Raw genomic sequence first — 24,465 nt, 5'->3', positions numbered from 1 at the left:
GTACACCTGTAAATCACCAAATACCCAAACACATTCACTTCAGCACTTTTAAGCCCATAAAAACCTGAAACAGGCACTATTTTACAGTGGAAATGTTTTAAGATCTCATACTATGTCTTTATGCTCAACATGCTGTACTTTCCTCCTCTAAAGAATAAAAATTATAAAATTATAAAAATTATTTTAAAAATATAAAAATGATAAAAATTTAAATATTAAAAAATAGTGAATTAGGAGTCAATAAACCAATGCTAATGATCTATTAAAAACAGAACAAGCCTACTGTATTACTGAACTGTTTCAATCCTAAATTTTTTGAAATAGCTGAATAGCATTGCTCTTCTGATGATTTCTTTACAACGAAGATGTTTCAACGGCATTGCATTCTAATTTTGTACTCCTACTGGATTAAAACAAGAAAGATAAAGTTTATTAAATATAGCTTTCATAAGTGTAAAATATAAAAGAAGGTTGGTACTAACTTAAAATAAAAAACCATTCTTTATCTTATGGAAATTAGTGAGGAAGATACCTCTTCATTTCAGCTAACATTCATGGGTATTATGTAATTGCAAAATAACCATAAATAGCTCACCAGAATGCAAAATAATTAACATGTAGCATGTTGAAGGTTGAATACTGGTCTGTCATAACATCTGTCCAAAAAACCCAAACCCCAGACCTCAAACCACCAACCCGAACATGTTGGTCCTAACCCACATAGTTGTGTACAGGGTTGTTTAGAAGAGTAGCTGGAGTGATAAGGCTCCACCTGATGTCACATAAGGAACCTGAATGACTGACTGAAGAGGTAACCACAAAATCACCCAACCTTCCCACATGCCCTGCAGTGGTGCCTTCTCCACGTCAGCGTGAATTCACTTGTACACATCATACACATCGTGGCTCTCGTGTCAGGGATCCAGATGGGAGCCTTTGATCCCAGAGGACTATCTTCTTCCTGTTTTTCTGGATCTGCCTGAGAGAACATAGGCACAGTATTGTTACATTCAGTGAGGAGAAATAAGATTAATATTCATCAGTGATTATAGGATAATGCTAATGGTGTTGGAAAGCCTTCTCTGATAAATTCTCATGGTCTTAAATGTTATCTACTATTTCATCAGTGACCATTATAATGCAAGCCTGACAACAAAGATGCATTTAATGACTTTAAAGCTTTACTAGCCTACTTGGATCAATAGTTTATTTTAAAACCTTTCCATTTCATCTTTCTGTGCACAAGGCTACAGAGAGAACTGTGAAAGCTGATTTGGCTTTTTTTGAAGAAAATAATTTTAAATTTATGAAGTAGATTACACTATGAAATATTCTGTTCTACCATCTGTTCAATTATTTACCATCCTGCTTTATTATTTTTCATGGAATACCTCTTGTTTCTCTAAGCACCTGTCAGGAAACTTTATATTCAAAAAGGGAACAAACCAACAATAATGGTGGGATATACCTCTTCAAGACTTTTGCTTGGATTAAATGTGATTCTCTTTTTTGTATATTCTTCAATTGATTTGGAGATAGCTTCTAACCACTCATCTCTTTCTGTAGCAGAACTGTTGGGAGTAAAAACCCACAAAAGCAATTTATTATTATTAACATTCTAAGAAGCAACTGTTGATTAGAATTCCACTAGCTTCATTGCACATCGGAGTAACTCTTGCAATTTCAGTTTATAAAACGTCTACAGCTCCTACTGCAACTGGCATTATTTTTTAACCTTTGGTATGGTGTTGAGTTATTTATATTGACTAATACTAAAAAAGATTTGTCTGTTGTTGTCATGTGGATTCCCTTCTTCCCTTTGCTCCTTCCAAAATCCTTTGATTCTTTCAAGGCTTGTCTGTCATTGCTTCCCCCTCCTCTGCAGACCCTTGAAAAGCCTGAATAATACTTCTTTAAATGATGTTCCCAGAACAAAGGCATGGGCCTTCCATCTTGAAGGCAACCTGAAATTTCAACAAGCCTTTTTTCTCCTCACTTCCTTCTGTCTCAGAGTGCAGTCTGTTATACCAACCCTGTGTAACTCCACACTTCTGTCAGGTAAAGACACACTAACTCTTCTCCTGCCTTGTGCTCCTAGCTATTTGCTCCTACCAGGTCATGCTACTTCCAAATAATATTTTTTTGTCCCAAAGCTCATCCATTGGATGAGCTAACTCAAAGAGAGAGACAGGTGAGCTTAGTCCATCTCTTTACTCCACAGCTGGTGGATCACTAATCAAGTGCAAGGAAAACATTAGGCTGAAGTGGCATGGCACGAGGAGCACAAGGAGTACCTGGCACAGCAGGATCGTGCAGCCATACTGGATTATGTGCAGTGCCAAAGCACCTCCTCTGTCCATGGGCACAATACCATCTTCATAAATCTGTGCTGCTCCTATTGCAAAGGGCAGCCTACTATCCTTTCTCTCAGCCACTAGATCTTATTTGCACTCTTGTGGCAGAACACACAGAGTTATGCAGCGGGCTGGATTGAGAAACAAATCCATATTAAAGCAAGCCATCAACCTGCCCTTCCTCTGGATCAATTTACTGACTAGTTTCATCACACAGCTGAACAACTATTTGTTCCAGCAACACAGAGAAGCCTCTGAGGAAGGATGAAGCAGTTCTGCAGCAGAGGAACAGCGAGACTATTGAAGATGCCATGCCAGCTTAAAAAGGGCTTCTAAAATTTAAACAAGAATCTTCTCCCAACATTTTTTTCTATTCTCCACTTTTTAATTGGTATCAAATAAATTAGTTTGTTTAAAGCAATGAATTGAGCACAAATATATAGAAAGGAAACTTAGGGAAGAGGTAAGCAATGACTTACACAAATGAGGTGTCTAGTGCCAATTATTATTTAAAGGTTTTGTTGGTGAATTTGGAAGCTTTTATCATCTTTGGACCTTTAAGGAAAATATTTTGAAGGGGGAGTTTGAATGGGATGAAACTGAGTACTATACAAAATCAGAGAGGACAACTCTGCTGAAATAAACAAACAGGAAGCCTGTGAGGCACAAGCAAAAAAAAAAAATTATCTAGCACACACAGCAACAAAATCAGGACAAAAGGAGAGGAAATAAGATACATGCAAGGGCAAAGTAGTGCATTAGTGTCTGTCCCAACATCTCACATTCTGAGTGGAACAGAATGTTCAGTCTATTTACCTTTGCTTCCTCATCTGGAAAGACCAACTGGTCTGCATTAAATACGTGATATTCATAACTCTAATCAACTCCTTTGACTTTTTCAAAATCTGATTACATTTAATTAGATTCCTGTAACTGTATTAGTTAATTAAATTGAAAGTTGGCACAGGTTTTGGAGATTATGCACCCCCACCACCCCCTCCCCCCATCATGTGGGGACTGCTCTGTATGCAGTGGCTTGCATAATGAGCTACGGGCTTACAACCTAATTTCACCAGGAACCTCATGCTTGGTAGGTTTGCTAGTGGTAGCCTTTAGGATTGTTTACAATCCTTTAGAATGTAAGAGCCAAGATAGTGCCACTGGCAATGGAATTGATGTAATGGTTTGCTGCAGCAAAATCAGCAGTTTCACTCCAGCCCTCCTCACAGCTGCACAGCCCTACTGCTTCCACAGCTGCAGGTCCAGTATTTGAGTCCTTCTAAAAGTGATTTTGTTTACTAAAATTGCAGGAGTTTCTTGGGTTTTTTAAACATTCTTATTTTTATTTATTTATTTAAGATTTAACATCACAGTAGAAAACTCCAAATGGATTATGGAGAAGTCCAGCAATGGGTACTACTGGCAAGTGCATGTGCTGGGGGCACACATCCAGCTGCTCAGTGGGCCCAGGAGGGCAATGGGGAAGTGTGTCCCTCTTGTTTCCAGGATCAGAGCCTTAGGGCACCTTTCCCAGCTGAACCAGTCTTGCCTGACCTTAGCTTGCCTGACCTTAGCTAAGTACTTATCTTTAGGCAGGATAGGAAGAGATGCAGCTCTATCTGTCTGGGGTAGCTCTTCATCAGCCTTATTGAGGGGCCAGACCACATCAGCTGGCATGACTGTTGTTGCCAGGACCAAAGCTTTACTTCTGTACAGTGCTGTGTCATGCAGATGTACTAACTTGTTTTTCTGATGAAGAGATTTCTAGTACAATACTGCATTGTGCTATGAAAAACAATTCACATTCCTACAGATATCCCAAGAAAACTGAAACCTCAACCCAAACTAGATAAAGCAGAATACTAATGCAGTCAGTAAAACTAAACCTGAAGTGACAAAGACTCTCGTCTAGGAATTAATCTATATTTCTGTATTTAATGGCCTGGTTTTTATTACTAGCAATTTTTCAACAGCTTAATTTTTCACTACCCTGTCTCTGATCCCAGGATCATTTCAGAATCTTTTCTTTGGTGTACACTCCACATAATGCTTATTGTTTGAAAAAACCCATGGAAGTGAAATTTGTCTCCAGTGTCTTTAAGACTAATTTGAACAGTTTGGAAATGAAGGGTTTGGGGTTTTTTCACCATATAGAACCAGATAAGATGTTAGAATGAGGAATCATTCAAAGGAAGATGTAGCCTGGGTTGACAAGATACAAATTCTCTGCACATTTAGAATGTTTATCAATACAATAGTTGATTGGGAAAAAATATATGCAAGTACCTGCTGCTGGTAGTGTTTTTCAATTCCTTCCTTCCTACACCACAACAGACTCAGTTCTGGTGACAGACAGAAAACTAACTGAAAACTGCCATTTACATCTGGAGCCTCCAGCTCCTCCTTCATGCCAGGCAAATGCAACCTCTCTCTGTCCCTGCTGTGTACCTTAGGGCTCCTGCACGTGCACGGCTCCCAGCAAGTATAAAAATAACAGGGCTGAATGCTCCCCAAAGATGAAGCATCAACACCAGTAAAACAAAAAAAGGAAATTGTAGCAGCCTCAGTTGGTAACATGAGGTTAATGCCAGCAATTTCAAGGTTAAGACAAAAGCATGTCACAAACTATGTCAAATTTGATGAGCATCTTTATATATAGGGGTTTTCCCCTATGGACCAGCACATCTTTCTCAGGAGTTGCTTTTAATCTACCACTTAATCAGTTCATTAAAAAGACTAGTCTCCTGTTTTGTGGAAAATAGGTAGCTTGTATGTTAAGATGATAACATTTTCAGAAGTTCCAATTATTCTTTTACAATTTTTTAAAATAACTGAATTAAAAGTGAAACACTTTCAAGTCAGGCAGAGATAAATCCTCATTGTCTACTTGCCATTCTCTGAATACCTTCATGCATCTGTGTGACATCCACTCAACAAGGCACCTAAGCAGCACAGTGATGCTCATATTACACTGGAACAGAACCATACCCTAAACTGTGAAATGCATTTTTTTCCCCAGTGTGCAGAAGACCTATAAGAAACATTTAAATTTGTTGAAGAAATACAGAATTACCCATTTCAAGTGTGTTGTTATAAATAACTACTGCTCTGACAATTGAGCTACTTCCTTTGGCTTCTTTGACAATGTTAACCTTGGTCTACCCCTCAGCTACAGATTCTGCTATCTTTGTGCATTATCATGACAGTATTTACAAGGTCACACAAAAAGCAGCAGTCTGCTCTTGCTCAGCTTTGCTAAATAAAAGAGAAAACATGTCTTTCTTCATTGGTATCAGCACTGTCACAAATGTCAGAACACATAAAACTTCAACTCAAGTACTGTAAAAACAACAGTCCATAAAAACAGGCCTTTGCTAAAGGCATTTCAGAGAAAGTGACCAGAGCTGTCTGGACTTAGTGGCCATATAGCCTTTTGCTGTTGCTTAGAGAATTTGGTAACATGGAGCATATCGGTAATTTTAGAAGAAGAAGAAAGAAATACTGAAAAAGCCTAAAATTAATTAAATTGAAACCCTCTCAAGGAAAGGCAGTGCAAGGGTAGCATTTCAATGTACTTGAAATTTCTGAAGGTGTAGCTAAGTCGTAAAAGAAGAACTAAACAAAGGTTTTATTCACTCTGATTTACTGATTCCCTCTATTCTGTAATCACTCTAGCCCAGAGTAACTTTTCATTACATTAAGTGCAAAACAAGCTCTAAAAAGCCTGTGTGGTCTGTTTGAAAACACATAGTTTTAAAATCACTGCTTACTTGAAAGACTTACCTCGCTGAAAGAATGAAGGATCTCTCTACACTTTCAATGTTCAGTTCATTCTGATATGCTTCCTGGGTTGGCTTCTTAACCTTCACCCAAGAGAGAAAACTTCACACTCAAACTGAAATGGTACTTTTGTCATTGCTTTAATTTTAATTCCTGTAAAATCTCTTACACTTTTATTGCAGAAGCGGAACACTGGAGAGAAAATACTCAGAAACAGGAAATCATATACTAGTCCAGAGGGCCCAGCTACACTAAGATTACATGCAGCCCATCCTTTTATTTCACTGGCCCTCATACAAACGCTGGAGATGTACAGAGGAATGAAGCTCAAGAGCTGTCAGACACTTTCCACACAGGCCCAGTCATGTTCCCCCTGAGCACCTCCTGCAATTGGACAAAAAAAGGCACTGCTGCTGCTGCAGGATGAGGTACACCCACTGGTGAACCCCAGAGTGAGCAAGGGCTGCACTATCCTGTTCATCCTTCTGAGCTACCAAATTTCATACATAAGGGGGCCTAAAAGTCAAGAGTGGGTCTGAGCCACCGCAAGACATCTGCTGTCAAAAGAGATTTTGCACCTCTACTTGCAGAACTTTGGGCCTGAGCACCAGATCTGCCCTGCAACTGGACTTGGTGATTTTTTCTGACAGGACTAGAGACAATGATTCCCAGGGCAATGATTTGTTGTTCCCATTAACTGTCATGTCAGTGACTGAGTCATTATACAGCATGCATATATCCCTTATCATTACCCAGTGGGGCTCAAGGCTTAACTTTGAAGCTTTTCACAAAGGCTAAGGAAAAAAAGCTGTATCTCAGTTAGCAAATCTCTATGAACTACAGAGATCTTATCAGGCAAAGATGCCTAATCTCTGGCTGTCAGAAATAAAAATCAGTTAAAAGGCAAAAGTGAGGCAGTCTAAGTGAGTCTCATTCCAGAGTGGGACAACACTGGGCAAAATGCAGCCAAGAAGATGCTGCAGCAACAGAATATTTAGGGAAACCTAGAGAGCAATCCCACAGGCCACATTATGCAAAAAATGTTAAGCCTGGAGGATTGCTCTGGAACATAAGCATATTTAATATCTCTTGCAAACAGTAAACACAGTTGTGTTTTCAAAATTTGAAGATGTCTTAGGTTGCAATGCAAAATGTAACCAAAAGTATGTATTCTATCACCATCCCTTAAAACCAGGTGAGGCAGTGTTCTTTATCTCTTCCATGACCCATCCCTCATAACTCCAGGGGGCTATCTTCTGTTAATGGGCCATTGAGTCACTGCCTGACTGACTGATAAAAGTACATCATCCCATTGTGAGATGTTCACCCAGGGGGAGGAGCCAAGCATTCCTACCTAGATACACTCTGAGACTTAAAACACCACAATCAGCCTTTCTCCACTGAATTCCCAGAAGACCAGACAGTTCTACATCATCACTGGACCTTCAGATGAAAACTACACCCTTCTACAGGATCACTGTTGCAACAAAACCACATGTCACTCCAGAAGGACTGCAGCCACCACTTAACTGGACTGCTACCAACACCCTGACCAACAGGGTGTCAGGTTATATTCTGACTCTGTCAGTGGTTTTTGCACTACTGCATTTTATTTTAATTTTCCTATTAAGTTGTAGGTTTTTTTTTTTTATTTATACATGCTATAATGCTATATATATATATATATATATACATGCTATAATTTATATATATATATACATGCTATAATTTATACATGCTAAAGAACTGTTATTCCTACTATATCTTTGCCTGAGAGCCCTTTAATTGCAAAATTATAATAACTCGGAGAGAGAAGGTTTACATTTTCCATTTCAAAAGAGGCTCCTGCCTTCCTTAGCAGACAGCTGTCTTTTCAAACCAATACAGAAAGCCTGAATTTAGGTAGATTTGGAGAAAGGCTCACTTTAACAAGAGACTCACCTTCATTCCAGCCAGTGACAGCATGTTGTTGAGTTTATACATCCCTGACTGAACTGGAGTAGTATACAACAGGGCATCATTGAACTGTAATACAGAATGCTTTTTAATGACTAAAATTTGTTAAAAGACAGGTTATTTCAAATGCATTTTACTGGAAGTACAGAACTCCTACAGCACTGAGATAACTGTCCAGAAGGGTATTCTCTACTTCCTATTATTCCACTTAGAATCCAAGAAATATTTTCATGTATGAATTTAGATAACAATAAGTATCTATTTATATCCTCCTTGTGTAAATATACATTTGGCACATGAGTAAACCAGCGCACGGATGTCAAAGAACAGGCTGTCAAAAGGGACAAAAATGTTTCTCGTGTACACAGGTATATAATATAGCAAACTACTTTAAAAGGATATTAGAATTAACCATTCAAACAAGTCAAGACAATCCAGAAGCTAGGAGATAGCAGAATGGATTAGCAATTTATAAGGACAAACTTAACCATACCTTGTGAATTTTACCAGTTTGAAGTGCAGCTACAGTTTATCTCCTATTCTACCAGACCTAGATTTGTTCAGTGCACTTAATGAACACTAACCAAGATTTTTTAAAATTTTCTATGCTGTTGAACACATGGATCCAAACTTCATTTACTACTTCACATAAATGAACACCAAAACCTGAAGTGCCTCATAAGTTTTTGCTATGTGATTCTTTGCAAAATAACCAAATGTTTCAAATGATTACTAAATCTTCACAACATGATAAATGGAAAAATCACTGTGTCTAATACTAGCTTAGAATACTAGCCTGTACCAATTATTGTTGCAGGCAGTTTATTAGTTTTATTTGTATAGTTTGTTGGTTCGTTCCTGTTATTCCCCTCGCGTTTATGTAATGGTTTTGCCCCACATGTCAATTTTGTAAACCCCTCCCTGTATTCCCGAACTTTCCCTGTCCGTTACCCTCAGCCTGCCCCAAGCCCCTGTCTGTTATTGTAAACCCAACCCATTGTTCTAGTATATTCCCTGCCTTTCATCCCTCACTCGAGGCCCCATTGGCATTGTGACTGCCGCCCCTCCCAAATGTTACCCCTATTGGTCCCCAGCATTGTGAACCCTCCTCCCAACTCCTCCCATGAACTACCTTGATTGGTTCCTGAGTTTGTACCCTCCCTACTTTAAATTGAGTTGCACAGAAGAGTTCGATGCTCAGTCTGTCCTGCCTTTGACCTTTCCAGTCCCTTCCCGGTCCACTGTTCCTGTTCCTACAATAAACCTGGTTTCTGGGAACATTCTTGGACTCTGAGCCTCCTTCCTTCCTCCACCGAGCACCCACGACGCGCTGAGACCGCAGGGCCTGAAGGCTTAAAGGCTCTGAAGGTTCGGTCTGGGACAAACAGCTCCCAGGCCGTTCCCCACTCCTGACGCTGCCAGCGGTCAGTGAGGCAGAGCTAGCCAGGGCAAGAAAGGCCACGGCAGGGGCAGCGTCAAATTTTATCTAAGAAAAACCCCAAACCAAACAAACCCCCTGCCCCATAAAACAAAACAGAGAAAATCCAAGATAGACTGCTGAAATTAGCAGTATCTGGTTTGTGAAGCTTGAGATAGCACCACGTTTTTGTGAGTATTTCCATAACTGGTATAATACACACTCCAGGACTGCCTAGAGAAGTGTTTCTTCATATTAGGGTAACTGCAAGACAGAATTCAGCCAAGACTGTGGACCAATAATGCCATAAATTACAGGATAACAGCTGCATTACTTTCTAAATAGAAGAGATAAACAAAAGGTTTAAGTGGAAATAGAAACTTTAGAGATGCACAGAAGTTTCAAAACAAAGCTGTAGCAGAGACAGGAAGAGAACCCAGTACTTAACTTCCACCCAGTGCTCTGCTCAGGATGCACATGGGCTCCTGCAAAGGGAAGGAGAGAGGAGGAGGGAGACAGGAGGAAGGAAAGGAGGGAGGGAAGGGTGCAGTAGCAGCATCAGGAATTTAAGATCTGGTACAGCTAAGAGGGATGGAATAACTGTGCTACCTTCCACAGTACCACAGATAATGTTTTCTCATGAAAGCTCTTGGATTTTAAATGAGCACTGTTCAAAATAGTACACTTTAGTGACAAATGGTTTTCCATTAAAATTAGTGCATATGCCAGAGATAATAGCTCTACATTAGAACTGACTGAATAGAACAGCAACAATTAGTAATTTTTTCTGCTACCTGCAGTTACTAGTTACATTTGCAGTGTAATATTTTAACCACTAAAAATTACACTAGGATAAGGCACATAGCAACATGCATAGCATCTTACCAGAAAAAACATTCTTGGCTGCATGACCTTCCGTGATAGCTTCATTAGTGTCCCCTCTTTCAGAAAGACCTAGTAAATTAAAACAAGAAATGCAAAACTTAGCTTTTTAAGGCACAAGCCATGCGAATGACCTGACTTTTTTTTTATAACTATTATTATTATTACTACTACTATTATTACTACAGTACAAGTGCTGTGCAAGTCTTAGGATTCAGGGATCCCTTTCTGAGAAAAGTTGTTTATACTTAGGTTTCTGTAAAAATGGCTGTAGATGACTGCATTAGTTTTCCATGCTGCACATGAAACCATGAGAAATACAGGGTTAAGCTTGAGGACAAAAACGTGCCTGCAAAATCTGGCAAGCATCATATTCTAAAAATTCTAAGTTTCTGTCAGATAAACAAATAAAAACCACCACACATGTGAAGTGGCAGTATTAATTTGATTGTTTAGAACCTAATAATGAAGCAATGGACCAATTTTCTTCTTGGTATATTCCAGCATCAGTCTTTGCCTGCATACCATCTTCACTTTCACTGCAATCTGCTGACTGCCTTGTGGGGCACTTACCCTTCCTGGCTGTACGATCTCATGGTGTCCATTTAAACTGTATTGGATCTGCATGAGTTTCTGAAAGTTATCCTATGAGGGGGAAAAAAACCAGAAGGTAAGTACTTGCCCTTGCATTCATGATTTTTTTTAAGGAACAAAAAAAAGAGAGAAAAAGAGAGCGAGAAAGAGAAAAAGCTTTAATCAACCAGCTTCATAAGGCAAAATACTTACTCCCTGCTTCATGATGTCATTGGCATGATTTGCAACTTCTATGACAACAGCTAAAGCATCTGAAAGATGAAGGAATGAGGAAATGAGGAAAGGTTTTGGTTATGCAGACCAGTTAGCATCAGTATAATGTAAAGCACAGATACCATACTGCATTTCCACATCAAGATTGAAGGATCTTATTGTACAGTCACTGCATTCAGGACCACTTCCCAAAAATCCCAGAGTCTTTGGATCATGGTTTAATAAGTGTGCCCTAGCAAGTCATTACTTCAACCAACAGTGTCAATTATTTCTTACAGCTACTCAAAACAGTCCACAGGCAAAATTAAATTCCAGTTTCTCACACAACAAATTACTTCCTATACTTACAGCAGAAAAGTTAACAACATTTTAACAGAGACTCTGTAGAGACTATGTTTTTGCCAGTTTACCTAAATGCCATCATTGCCATTCATGGAAGACTACCTAGGAAACATAAATCTTTGAAATTTCTGCCTTCTGCCTTGAGTTTTTCTGGCCCTCAAAATAAAAGTAATGTTCAAATTTCTATATTTTGTATTTGTAATACCAAAAGAAAGAAATCTCTGAAAAAAAGAGCAATTTTCTAAGTACTGATATTTAATAACCAGCAACTCAGCTGTAAAATATCCTAAGGAGTAAGTGTAAAAAGCAGCTATATAAAATGATTATGTGAACACAGTGAGCGTTCAGTCTGAGGATGCATCCCATAAAGGATCTTATCCAAAAACCTGCAATTTACTTAAGTAGAAAAAGACACTTAACAGAAAACTAGAACAACTGTTCTGATGAAGCATTTAACACCTTCTGAGTGACTGAATTAGAGTCAAGCACTTCAAAGAAAGGAATAAATTTGGTTAAAAGTCCACAGAGAAGCCTACCAAACCAGGTAAAACCAAGGCCTTGGGGTTTTTTCCTAGATAATCATTAGAATATTAGTACTGTAGAATGCATAGACTTCCCTTCTTGTTGACTCATATTGGGAAAGGGAATATGTTAAAAGACAGAGCTTTCTGAATGGAAAGGTTCAGAATGTCATGAAGCCATATGAGAAACTAAGCAGACATGAATAAAAAGCTCCTCCTAAGCTAATCAAAGGAGAATTTTTGTAAAAAATTGTCACAAACCAAGACAATGCAAGCACAAACAGCTAAAATACATAGCACATATCAAGCATTCAAGCAAAATTTAAGTTTAGATATAGATGCCAGGGTATCAAGCAAGCCTGCTGAAATGTAGCTGGAGCTGCTTCAGGCAAAACCCTTCCCAGCTCCCACCCATGTGAAAGAAGATGAAGGGAAATGTAGCTAAATTCACAAAGATAGGAATGAGCACCTGATTCTCTATGTTATACTTTCCTTCATTTCTCAGTTACTATATATATTAAAATCTTAAAATTTTATTCATTGACTTCAAGAAAAATTCAAGAACTTTAGAGAAAATTATAAAATTTGCTGGCTACTGAAGGGAAAGTTCCAGGATCTCAGGACTATTTATACAGGCAAGACTAAATGAAACTAAACAACAACACAAAATAATCTATAGGGTCAAAGTCCAGAAGCAAAGTGCTTTTTGGCAGGGAAGAGCATTCCACTTATACCACTTAGCTGAAGTAATGTATTCAAATGAAGGTCAGCAAGAAGAATTGTGCTATTTGGGTTTTTTTTTTCCAAGAGTACTAATCACAACTAAACCTAGTCTTCCTCTCCACTCCTCCCCTTCACTCCCAGGCCCTGCAGCGGAATTAAACTAAGCAAATTCAGAAGTAAGTTAAGCTTAATTATTTCAGGAAAGATCTTGGTGACTAAAGATTGGACTTTCTTTTCTTACCCAAGTTCTAAGATGGACTACCAAATGTGTCAAATGTCAAATTAACACTTAATTGTTGTTTTAACTTAGCTTCAGCTTCTATCTGATACAAGGAGGGAGAGAAAAACACTGTGAAAGAGATAACTACAAAAAACAAAGAAGCTGAAGGAACCACAAAAAAAGTGAAGTATATATTTAGGTTGTTCTCTTTTCAAGTAGCCAACTATTTAATATGCAGTGCAAGTGTTATTTTGTTCACAGCCATAAGAAGTGCAAGATGAATTTTTCTATCTCTTGGAGAGCCATCAGTTAAAATATTTTTGGCTTGTATCTTCAACATACTTAAATAGGTCTAAATGTCCTAAGAAATGTGTTTACTCATACATTTCACAGTATTGTACCAGCACACAAAGCAAACTTGGCTCAGTAAATGGAAGGTATTAATTTATTGAAGTTAAATCAACTACAACTACAACTACTCTCTAAATGCACAAATGTGACAGGACCTTATGCAAATGAAAAGGAAACATCGACTGGGAGCATTTTCTGTACTGCTGAGGCACATTCTAAAGAAGGAAACAGCCTGAATGTGCATTGCATTGATATGCTTGAGTTAAACCACCTTAATCCTGCACTACTATGAAGTGTGTGGTCCTGTCCTCTTCATCACCAACTACTTCTCATTTCCTCTGATCTCCTTTCTCCCCACATGCAGGCAAACCTGTGTAAGTAACTTGTGTTTGTGCAGCTTCTGACAAGTCAAACTGGAGAACTCCTCAGGTTAAATATCACCCATGGCAACTCCTTGATCTTGCTCACTTCTGCCACATGGATGCTTGTCCTGGCACAAAGAGAGAGGAGGAGGCCAGAAAGGCTCATAGCTGGAGAGAGCAGGCTGCCTATTAAAGGTCTACAGTTGCAAGGGACTGTCTCTTTCAGTAGCCTAAAATATCTATTTAAACTGCCTGTGGAGCTTCACTGTTATCTCTTGGTTTCAACTCAAGTATGAGCTGATATCACAGCCAGCTCCAAACCTTTTCGAAACACAAGAGTGCTGCTGAGAAACTCTCTGCTGAGAAACTTAGAACTAAATAGAAAACATTTCTAATACTGGCTTAGCATTTTGCATTTGAAATCTGGAAACTTTGGTACATAAGCTGTCATTTCTTTAAAGAGACATTTACCTTGAGTATCCCTATAGTCTGCAGATTCTTCTAAAAGATTCTTTAAATAATCTGTATAAAGAAAAAAATAATATAAAGATAGTTTTGTTAAATGAATAAACAACACCACAAAGTAGTAAACCCCCTCATTTTCCTGGAAATCTACTGTTCAGATCCACTACTTAATCAACAAAGATCTACTACTTCATCTTTTAAATGTGTCAAGGTAATAACGAAGTGAAAACTAGCATTTCCATAATGAAAGTATATCAGCAAAGAGATAGGTTACTGAAACAATGGTCTTCTCCAGTGAAAAGTGATATATTGTATACATTATTCCAGAAAAAAACAAGCAAGTGAAAAACTAGTACATACTTGAAATAATTTATGTTTAAGCTGATGCAAAAACTTTTGCGGATTTTAGGTATTTGTCCGAACACCTAAAATAGTCTATAGAAGTTAATAAAAAACGTATTCCATTACAGAAGATCTGATTATTATTAATATTTTTCAGTAATAAAACCAATATACTTCCCTCAGTGTTCAAATAGGCATTTTTCTGTTTTCAATGACAAATATAGTTCAACCACGAGATGGCACCCTTGATCCATTAAAGTCTTAGTAGTTTTAAAATCTATTTTACTTCGCTAAAATTAACTCCAAATGTATGACTATACAAGAAAACATCCCCCTCGAGTTTCCATTCCCTGGTTGAGTGTATAGTTCATCAAAAAGTGTAATACCCTGTCAAAGATTAATATATATCCTTAGTAAAACATCAACCATCTACCCTCTATAAGCTTTGAACTCCTTAAAATGAAAAGAAACCAAAACAGAAATGTTCCAAAAGATATGCATTAGACTGATAAAAGCAACAAATACCGATTTATAATTACCTTTTAAATTAAGTATTAATATTCAGGCAGATCTAATAAAAACTACATGTAATGTAGCAAGCATTCAATTTTAGCTTCTCAGTTGTATAAGCTTCATGTAGGAGTGAAATAATTCAACTCCCATATGCTTGCCCTACCCAAATTCATTCTTTCATTCAAAAATGATCAGGAGCCAATTGTTCCTGCCTTCATAAGATGTCTTGCTTCATGCGTGCCCCTCAGAGACCATTCAGTATATTGTAATCTTTTCCTTGTGCACAAAATTAAAAGGGAATTATGAAACATGTTCCTGCACTAGAATTGCTCCGAAGAGTAAGAGAATTTGTCACAGCTAATGAAAGCTTTGAGAAAAACAGAACTGCAGGAAGAGAAACATTTGGCACTGACTTTTTATTGTTTGGCAGAGACCTAAGGGAGGATCCAAGGGAGAAGCATGAAGAGCAGGTTCGGGTGCAGGAAGAGGAACCAGCTGGGAGGCAGGGAGGGAGCTCTGGGAAGCATGATTGGCTGGGCCATGGGAATACTCACAGCTTTCTGCTCTCCTCAGAGATCTGCCTGATCATTAGCAGGATTTGGTTAACCTGATCTTTTAAGAGAAGTCTGACTTGGTACCAAAACTTCTCCTGCTTTACTATATCAATATTGCATCCTTCACGTCCCTCAAAATCTTGAGCTGTAGTAGCTACCAGCCATTCTAATGCAATATTTAGGTGGCCATATATTCAATTTAAAAAAAAAAAAAAGTTAATCTTGCTTCACCTTGGGTTGTTATTCTGGTAAGAGGCTCGTATGAGGGAAAAAAAAAAAAACAAACCCAGGAGGTATTTTGAAAAGAACTGAGAATAGTTCACACTGGGTTTAATTTGGTCTAACCTGGAGGAACCTGTCACAGATACACCACCAGTTGCCCTCTCTTGCCCTGCCTGTGGATGGGTGGTGTCTTATGTTGGAGCTATACCATGTTGCTGAGGCAGAGCACTCTTTGCACTCCTTCATTAAACTGACAAATTAAAACTTTACAATTGCAACCTGATTTTCACTGGGGTCAGCACAAAGGACTCCAATGGGAATCTCACAGTATAAAAAAGGAGTCCCTGCAGCTCATGCAAAAATAAAGCTCCCAAACCACTCACTCACCTCTACAGGCTGGGAACAAGAGGTAAGGTGGGTATAATTTCCTCATCTGCAAATGCACAGCTGGCACTCTAAGACACTGCCTCTGGTACATGAAGACATCCAGTTTAACATCCAAAGTAATTGCAGTGGGAACATGAAACCAGAGACCCAAGATGGGAACTAATTATTTCTTGGCATATTCATGCTTTATAACATGTTTCTCAAAACACCACTACTCAAACCCCTTTTTGAATGGGTATTTTCTAGCATTTTAAATTATATAATCAGTGAAGAGGGAAAATCAAGATTTTAACCTAATTGCATACATTTAAAATTATGTATTTAAAACAAAGGCAGCCTTTGTCTTACAAAACTGCAGCAGTCAATTAAACAACTGTAAACTCCTGAAAGTGATAAATAGGTAATTTTCATCTTGGTGTTCTCTTTATCTGGTAAGTGGACCTCAGTTCACAGCTAAAACTCAGCTTCAGAGAAGCATCAGAACAGATATTTTTAGTCTCTTCTGTGAATACACACTGGAAATTTTGTGCTTACAACAGCTTTCTGGAGGTACTGGCATAAGCTATACAGACAAGCTGATTGCACAGACATGAAAAATGTCGCAGTAAAATTTTTGCAAAACTACTCCTAGATGAAATAAATACAGAAGTCAGATATTAAGGTGAACTGACATCTAATGTCTTTGCCAAATAAAAAAAATAAATTCCCCTCTGAAATAAGCTTTCATTGTTCAGACTAGAAAGATTTTAATCATATCTGCAGAAATTTTTAATTCTGCTGGATAACCCAATGCACAACAAAAATAAACATAAAAGCACACTAGTACTGTTTTTATGATGAAAATTTCTGTATGCTTACTTCTACCTGACAGCAGCCCCCAATTCCCTCTTCCCACTTGCTGGGGGCAGTGGCCATCACTTCAGCTTAAAATTATCTTCTGCATCATTAACTACTTTTTGTCTTGGGTTGTCTAATGTAATTAAACTCAAATAAATTGTTCCACAACATGTAATTGGCTCGAGTCTGACAACTCTATTTCCAACCTGCAAAGCTGCAGAGTGCAAAAAGGCTAATTTTTCATCCCACTCAGCCTCCCCTCACTATAACCCAGTTAAGGATAATAAAAGACACCCTCTGCCAACCTTATGCTGTGAAAAAGAGGAATGAGGCTTATCCTGTGAGAATCAAGAGCCTATTCATATTGCAGTCTCAAGTCATCTACTCAAATTAGAGGTTTTGGGGGGGAAGAGAATCGCCTCTTGTTCATTTCTCTCAGAAATCAGAAGCCTCTGATTAACCTACCCCATGAGTTATCTAATATTTACTGTTACAGCACTCAGGGCCAGTATGTGAGAAAATGGAAGTCCACTTACTAGACTGGAGAAGCTGTATAATTAAACAGAAACAGTGCTGAGCTGTACATCTCCTTGCCTGATTTATGAGTCCACCTGCTCCTGCTTTTGTTAGCACAAAAGTAACTCCACTTCAAAGCACTGCAACAACCTTGTGATGTGACCGAGTAGCAGCAGGTTACCAGTACAAAGCTGCCCCACTGACACAGAACATCCAAATAGGAAGAAATCCCTGCTGACTCAGGCCTGACAACTTCATTTCCTGGAATATTTTCATTCTGCTGCTCTTGTCCTCCTCCCCACAGACCCACCCCCCAGCACCGTCTCTGGCCTAGGCAGCTGCTCCATTGCTACATCTCACTGCAATAAAAGATACAAATGTTTTGCATGTCCTCCAGATTTTCATATAGCACAAGTTTATAGAGGCATTGCTCATTATTACACAGACCTGTTGGAAGGTAACTAAGCAGATGGGTCAGCCACAGAGACATGGAGGAATCAGAACTAAAGGGCAACATACATGCGTGAAAGACTGAACAGACTGAAAATGAAACAGATCCAAAACATCACTCTCCAGCTCCACTGTAATTAAATTCTTGGCCTGATCTCTTTTATTGTTCACACAGAACAAGAGAAAATTACGTTTCTATATTTGCCACTGGCACGGCAATCTCTTTTCAGCAGCATTTGCAGGTGTATTTAAACCTGGGCAGGCAAGGTCTGGTAAGGTAAGGTCATGGTAAGGTCTGCAGACTGGGGACACCTACAATAACCCCCATCAGCACAGGATAAGGCTTTTCTCAGGTCTAAAATAGTCTGTCCCAGACACCGTAACAATTAATCATCATGAGGAACTCCCCTTCAATATCTGAGTTTTGTTTCAGTGCCAACCATCCCTGACATCTCTAGCTCTGCTGTGTATACTGACAATAGCATTTGCTTCATCCTGATCCTCTATTCAAGTAAATTCTGTTCTAATTAAAACCTTTGAACTTACCCAAGGCTCCACTGATTTTGAAGTGTATAACAAACTACACCACGCTCTGAGTATCCTTTTAAAATAAAGCAAGTCCCCAAATGCTGTTTTATGGGTTGATTTAATCAGTTAAGTATCATTAAGACTTTCCCCTACAGAATATTCCATTTAATAAGAGTTCTCCACCTTTTTTCAACACCTTGAGTTTAATGAGATGATTAAAATGAAAAAGTTAATGTTAATAACTTTTGGTAACTGCTCTATAACACTTAAGTCTGAATCTACCACAGCATCACTAGTCTAAGTACATGCTGGGGAAATGCCAATGAGCTGCTACAGAGCCAAAAAAAAAGGTCACAGAGCATTTTATTTTGCAGTTACTACATAAACAGAAGCTATTTTTAAATTGCTCATCAAGAAGCAATGGCTCTCAAAAACAATGCCTTAAGTATTTCCAAATCCTTACAGGAGCCATCCCCCTCTTACAACAAACACATCCCAAAATACTTCACAAAGGAGGCCTCTGTCACTGCCCTCCCTTTACAGACAAAAGCCCCCACTGCATTATGGAGATGACTTGTTCAAGGCCAGCCAAACATGCCAGTGACAGAGCAGGGTACAGGGCCCAGATTTTTTAGCTCCAAATCAGCTCCTAAGCTGGCTCTGGTAGCAAGTCTTAAGCACTTACCGGTGTGCACTAAAAACATGTGTTCTGCCTTTAAAAGAGAATGGATTTTACAGACAAAACACCTGGGTGGGGGAGAAATGGAGACGCTACTTAGCAGTTCACAGTTGCATAGATACCTTTCTTCTCCTTGCTCCAATTTTCCATACTGCCTTTTTCATTAAAAAGCCTCCATTCCCCCCCAGAAAACAAACAAAAAGGCAAAACCCAATGCAGAATAGGAGCATTCCAACCCTTGGAGGAAATTACAGGCTCCTATTACCACAGATTCAAACAAAAACCATCACAGCTTTCATGTTTTCTATGTACTGTTGAATCTACCATCAGAACACACCACAGTATTGGAAACATTTCTTGTGTATATTACCACAATCAATATTAGCAAGAAAAAGCCTCTAAACCCATACCATGTTTTAAAAAGAGGTTCACATATTGTGACATGTTTTAAAAAAGCCTCACATACTGAAGTCAGATAAACACACTTTGCAGATGGATACAACTGTCTGAAAACAGGTGTCCTGGGGCATGTCAAGACTGGCTTCTTAAGCCTGCAAAAAGCTTGACTGTACCTGTCAACAGGAGCCTGTATTGGGGAATCCTCTGAACTGGCTTGAGCAGATAGTGCTTGAGGGCCAGACTAGCACAGCGGGGGCTCATCTGAAAGAAACACTCAAAATAAGTAACAATTCCACAGCAGTCAAAGGTTCCAGCAAAAGAAAACATGCATACAAACAATTACTGATTATACTGGATAAGCTTTTTATCTTTGAAAAGTGCTACTGCCACAGTGTTAAGCACCTCACTAGAGAGCAAACATTTCCATGTGGAAGACTGCATGCAAAACTACCCATGCGTGAAAGACACGAGTAAGCACTTATATCCTGTAGATTCAAAACAGGTGCTTTGACCTAGGAGGAAGAGAGGTGAAGCTTCCCAGAAATAAAGGAAACAGGATAGGAAGGGCAACATGCTCCTTTATGATCGCTGTCAGTGCCCATTAGGCAAAAAAAGGGCAGAGAAGACAGGGGTGCTCACTGTCTAAGTTTTAATTAATCTAAAGACAACACAGAATTAAAAGATCCACACTTCAAAAATGTTAATTATCATTTGCATTCAAAATAATCTGAATGGGAAACACTAAGTCCTTCAAAAGGCCTCTTGTCTTTGTCCTGTCTTAAGCTGAGACTGCAGAAAAAAATCCCATCACCAAAATACAAACAAATTAAGGATAGTTTCTAAAGCCCAGTGGAGGATCACAACTGCTAAGAAGTCATAAAACAGGATACATCTTATAAAAATAGTACAATACCTCGAAGTCTTTGACTACTGATGCAAATCCTGCATTCTTCTTACACTGTTCATCTAATAATGCAACATTTTTATCAAATTCTTTGATGTAAGTTGAATACATCTTCAGGTAGGGACCCTTTTTAACAAATATATCAGCAATTCTTTGATGCTCAAGCCTAGAAACAAGAACAACAAAAAAGATGCAATTAGAGCTAAAAAGAGCATTCTTAACCCTACAGCAAAGCATCTTTCTTTTTCAGAGTAAGATGTGCTAGTTTATGTTCTGAACAAAAAGCTTACAGCAGATAGGCACCCATCTCAACTGCTATTCTGAAAAACCTTATTAGATTTTTCAATACACTAGTGTTAGATGAGAACTACTTAATATACAGTCTTTTAAAAATGATCTTGAACTGTTTGAACACCTTAGTTCAAGGTGAGAAAAGTCTTTACCCATTGCAGTGCCCTTGTCAGTAGGTTTTGTATAGCTCCACCCACCAGTGGTAACTGAGAATGGTCTTCAAGGCGATTGTGGCTGTCAATCAACGCTGTGCCTGATCAGCAGATCTAAATTACCTCTAAAAAGCCAGTCTTCAGAACAGCCTCCTTTTTCCCTAATGAAATCAGTACACTTATTATGCTCATGCAGGGACCAGAACTTTCAATTAAAAACGAAATTTCAAATAGAAACCGTGATTGCTATAAAAATGTATTTTCATGCCTTCTGGAATGCATCTAAATGGCACAAAATCACATCTAAATGAAAAATAATCTCCTACCCTTTCAAAGTAAATTCTGATGTTTAGGAAGGTACATGAAAGGCAAACAAGAGTCAAACCATGATCACATGAAGTCAGATAAGCCCCTCAGATAAATTTCAACATCAAAGGAGTGGAATCCCTTTATTTAAAATCACCAGTGAGATAATCGCTCTTCCAGTTCCCTCAGGAGGTCCCGATTGAGTTCGTAGAGCTGAGGTAGGTAGTAGAGGATCTGATTCAGGATTCTGTCCTCAATCACTGGCTTTCCAAGTTGCCTAGAGGCATGTGCCACAGCATCCCGGAAATCCTGCCGGAGTACAAAGAGGACAGAAACCCCCCTTGCCATGAGTGAACAGCCTTCAAAGCACCAACACAGAGAGCACAACAGAGTTCTCATCGCAGACATTCCAGGCACTGCTCCCTATTACCAAAGGCAAAGCAGGTACCATCTGGGTTATGTTTTTCTGCAGCTTCAATTTACTCCCTCGGGACTGCCTTAATCCTTTTGGTTTGACACTGGAGCTTTACTTTCTTGGTCCTGTATGCATAATATAGAAGTTGTTCATTATTTTTACAACATGCCCTTAAGAAATGTGTTAGTATTACTTATGAGGAAACTAAGGCGAGCTAAACAAAGCTTGTATCTGCAAGGTTAAGGTTACTGGCAGCCTTGAGTGTCTTCTTGTAAACATATAAGTCAAAAAGCAAAACTTTTATATCAGATAACACAATCTTACTTAAAAATCATCCTGGTCTTCATAACTCATCTACAAATGCCATTTTGGAGGGCAAAAAGCAGGGTAAAAAATAATTACCGTATGTAGCAACTCTTCTATATTCAGGAAAATTAACATTTAACAAAAAAGATACGGTAACAACATGAGAATCACAAGATTTCAAATGTTAGCAATGATCAAAGTCAACTCTGACTAGTACCTTTGAAACATTTACAAGGGAGGAGGAGCACCCTTCTTACTCTTGAAGGATCTGATAGCATTTTTATGCTTTAACCAGCTCCCAACAGGGAGGCTCATTGGTCCTCATTAAACTATTCAAATTTTAAATCTTGATCCCACACAAATCAGCATGGCCAAGATTGAAACTCAGTATCCATTATACAGGGTATTTTCCTTATTCACAAGCAAATAAAAATTTCAAAAAGTTTAGCAATCTAGCATTTCACTGGTAAAACAACACTGTCTAAACTGACAAAAAAGAAAATATAAATTACGTAGTGTTACATATTACTGTGTCTCACTTAAATTTGGGCAAAAAGAATTAATCCAGAAGAACTCTTTTGGAGTTTGTGGTTAATGAAACCTAATATCACATGTACAATCTATAGGTATCTTGAAAAAAGTGACCAACAAAATGTTCTAAGTACAGTAATAAGTTATCTTTTAAATGTACATGGGGTCCACGCCTGTCTTTGGAAACCTGTAGGGTCCTCAGGTTGAGGAAAAAGTAAAACTTAATTCCCCCTTTTCCCTCTTCCCAGGTCTACTACTACAGTTCTTACTGGCTATCCTATCAGTCCAGCATCTGGCACTATTTAGGGTCTCTCAAACTGAAGCCTCAACTTTCCCCTGCTCTCCCCCCTCATTACGTCAGCTCTGGGCAACATGAGCTCCAGACAGCTTCCTTGCTTTGTGACCCTGTGGGTCACAAAGGCTGTGACTGGGCAGCTCTGACAAGAAACTGAAACGAGATACAGGACACTGGCTGTAATAGGGGGAAGGTTGAGAACTAAATGCAAAGGAGTTAAAAAACAGATGGCATTATTCATATGGAAATGTTCTGGTTTACATCTTCTGTGCAGACTAGTGACACATAGGTTAACTACCAGCTGCATCTTATGGGTTTTTCTGACCCTGGGGCATTGCTTAACACTGAAATGATACATGGAATTACAATGGCAAAAGCTCAAATGAGGCATTCTGGAGAGCTTCATGCACAATGCGTCATCATATTATGATAGTATTCTTCCCCCACCCCCAATTGTATGCACACTCAATATACTGTATGCATTTTGCCATAGGATGAGATAAGAATTTCGTTTGAATGTCATAAGGCAACTTGCAGGATGAAAAGCAAAGCAGTTTTGTCTATACCATAATCAACAACCCAGGCTTGCCCCTGACCAAACAACAAAAGGAGTGCAGGGAGACAGGTTTAAGCGCCACTAGATAACACAGGAAACTCAGCTGTAGTTAAGAGCATTTATTTAACTTCTAGATACAACATTCAAAGAGTCTGCAGGGTGTTTTCCAAATGCAGATTTGGTTTTTCAACTAGCTTGACACAAAGTCCATCAGCTTCATCATGGTTTATAAATTATGCCATGAAAGGCTCTATCATTAAAACAGCCAACCAAAACTTTACTTCATCACCCCCTATGTCCCCTTCTACAACTGAGTAAGCTGAAGAAAGCGCTGCAGGGAGGAAGTACAGGGAAGAAAGATAACGTGAACCTTTCAAAAGCCTGTGAAACAACAAGAGCTAAATTCCAATGCTCTTTTTTTTTTTCTTTTTTTTTTTTTTAAATTATCTTCACTACTGACTATGCATTTGCCACTGTAATCATATTAAGATTTATTTTTAACCTGGTAGTGGGTGTGAAGTAACTGTCATGCCAAGTTCATCTTGAGATAAACTCAAGAGTTGAATGCCGAGAGCACATGCCTGGGGATCGGGGGTGGGAAAAAGAAAAACAAATGTAACAAGGTTGGAATTAACAGAGTTTACACTTGAAGGTACTGGCCTTCTGAGAAAGTAATTTCATATCCAAAAGGACAAAACATAGATCAGATCTGTGTTAATTACCAGATATAAAATATGCTAATTTACAAACTAAACCCTGAAATTTCACCCCAGGGGGTGGAAAGTATTCAGATGCCAACTTTTAATGCAAGTAGATGAATGACTTAGAAATTAGAAACTGTAGTAAAAGTAATTTAAAGTACCAAGACCTAGCTCCTTCTAAACCTAAATCAGTTCATTGTTAAATAAAAGCAGAATTGCTCTTGCAAATAATATATACATTGCTCTGATATCTATATGTGCCTGCATGATGTGATTTATATTGCAAACATATTTAGCACATTGTCCTATATAAAACTGCTGAAGAGCACTGCTTTCATCAGCCTGTTCAAAGGCAATCACCTAGGTTGTCCTAGAAATTATTCTGTTTGAAGCAATGCAGC

The 24,465-nt window shown here is 38.6% G+C and overlaps 1 protein-coding gene across 1 annotated transcript in view; it reads right to left on the bottom strand.

Annotated features, from left to right (window-relative positions):
• FGD6 (FYVE, RhoGEF and PH domain containing 6) overlaps positions 1–24,465 on the bottom strand; it is a 72,883-nt gene that overhangs the window by 10,583 nt on the left and 37,835 nt on the right. Inside the window, exons 6-16 of the mRNA XM_014249028.2 lie at positions 21,418–21,569; positions 20,521–20,677; positions 19,781–19,868; positions 14,187–14,237; positions 11,176–11,234; positions 10,963–11,034; positions 10,393–10,461; positions 8,076–8,159; positions 6,138–6,217; positions 1,469–1,571; positions 833–979 (exon numbers count right to left, since the gene is read on the bottom strand). Of these exons, the coding sequence (XP_014104503.2) occupies positions 833–979; positions 1,469–1,571; positions 6,138–6,217; positions 8,076–8,159; positions 10,393–10,461; positions 10,963–11,034; positions 11,176–11,234; positions 14,187–14,237; positions 19,781–19,868; positions 20,521–20,677; positions 21,418–21,569 (1,062 nt within the window). The remainder of the gene's footprint in view (positions 1–832; positions 980–1,468; positions 1,572–6,137; positions 6,218–8,075; positions 8,160–10,392; positions 10,462–10,962; positions 11,035–11,175; positions 11,235–14,186; positions 14,238–19,780; positions 19,869–20,520; positions 20,678–21,417; positions 21,570–24,465) is intronic.

Source organism: Pseudopodoces humilis, chromosome 5, assembly GCF_049639895.1.
Source record: "Pseudopodoces humilis isolate 2021_Gansu_Grassland_sample_001 chromosome 5, ASM4963989v1, whole genome shotgun sequence".
Classification (NCBI taxonomy): Eukaryota; Metazoa; Chordata; class Aves; order Passeriformes; family Paridae; genus Pseudopodoces; species Pseudopodoces humilis.
This window is presented reverse-complemented; position numbering and strand designations above follow the sequence as displayed.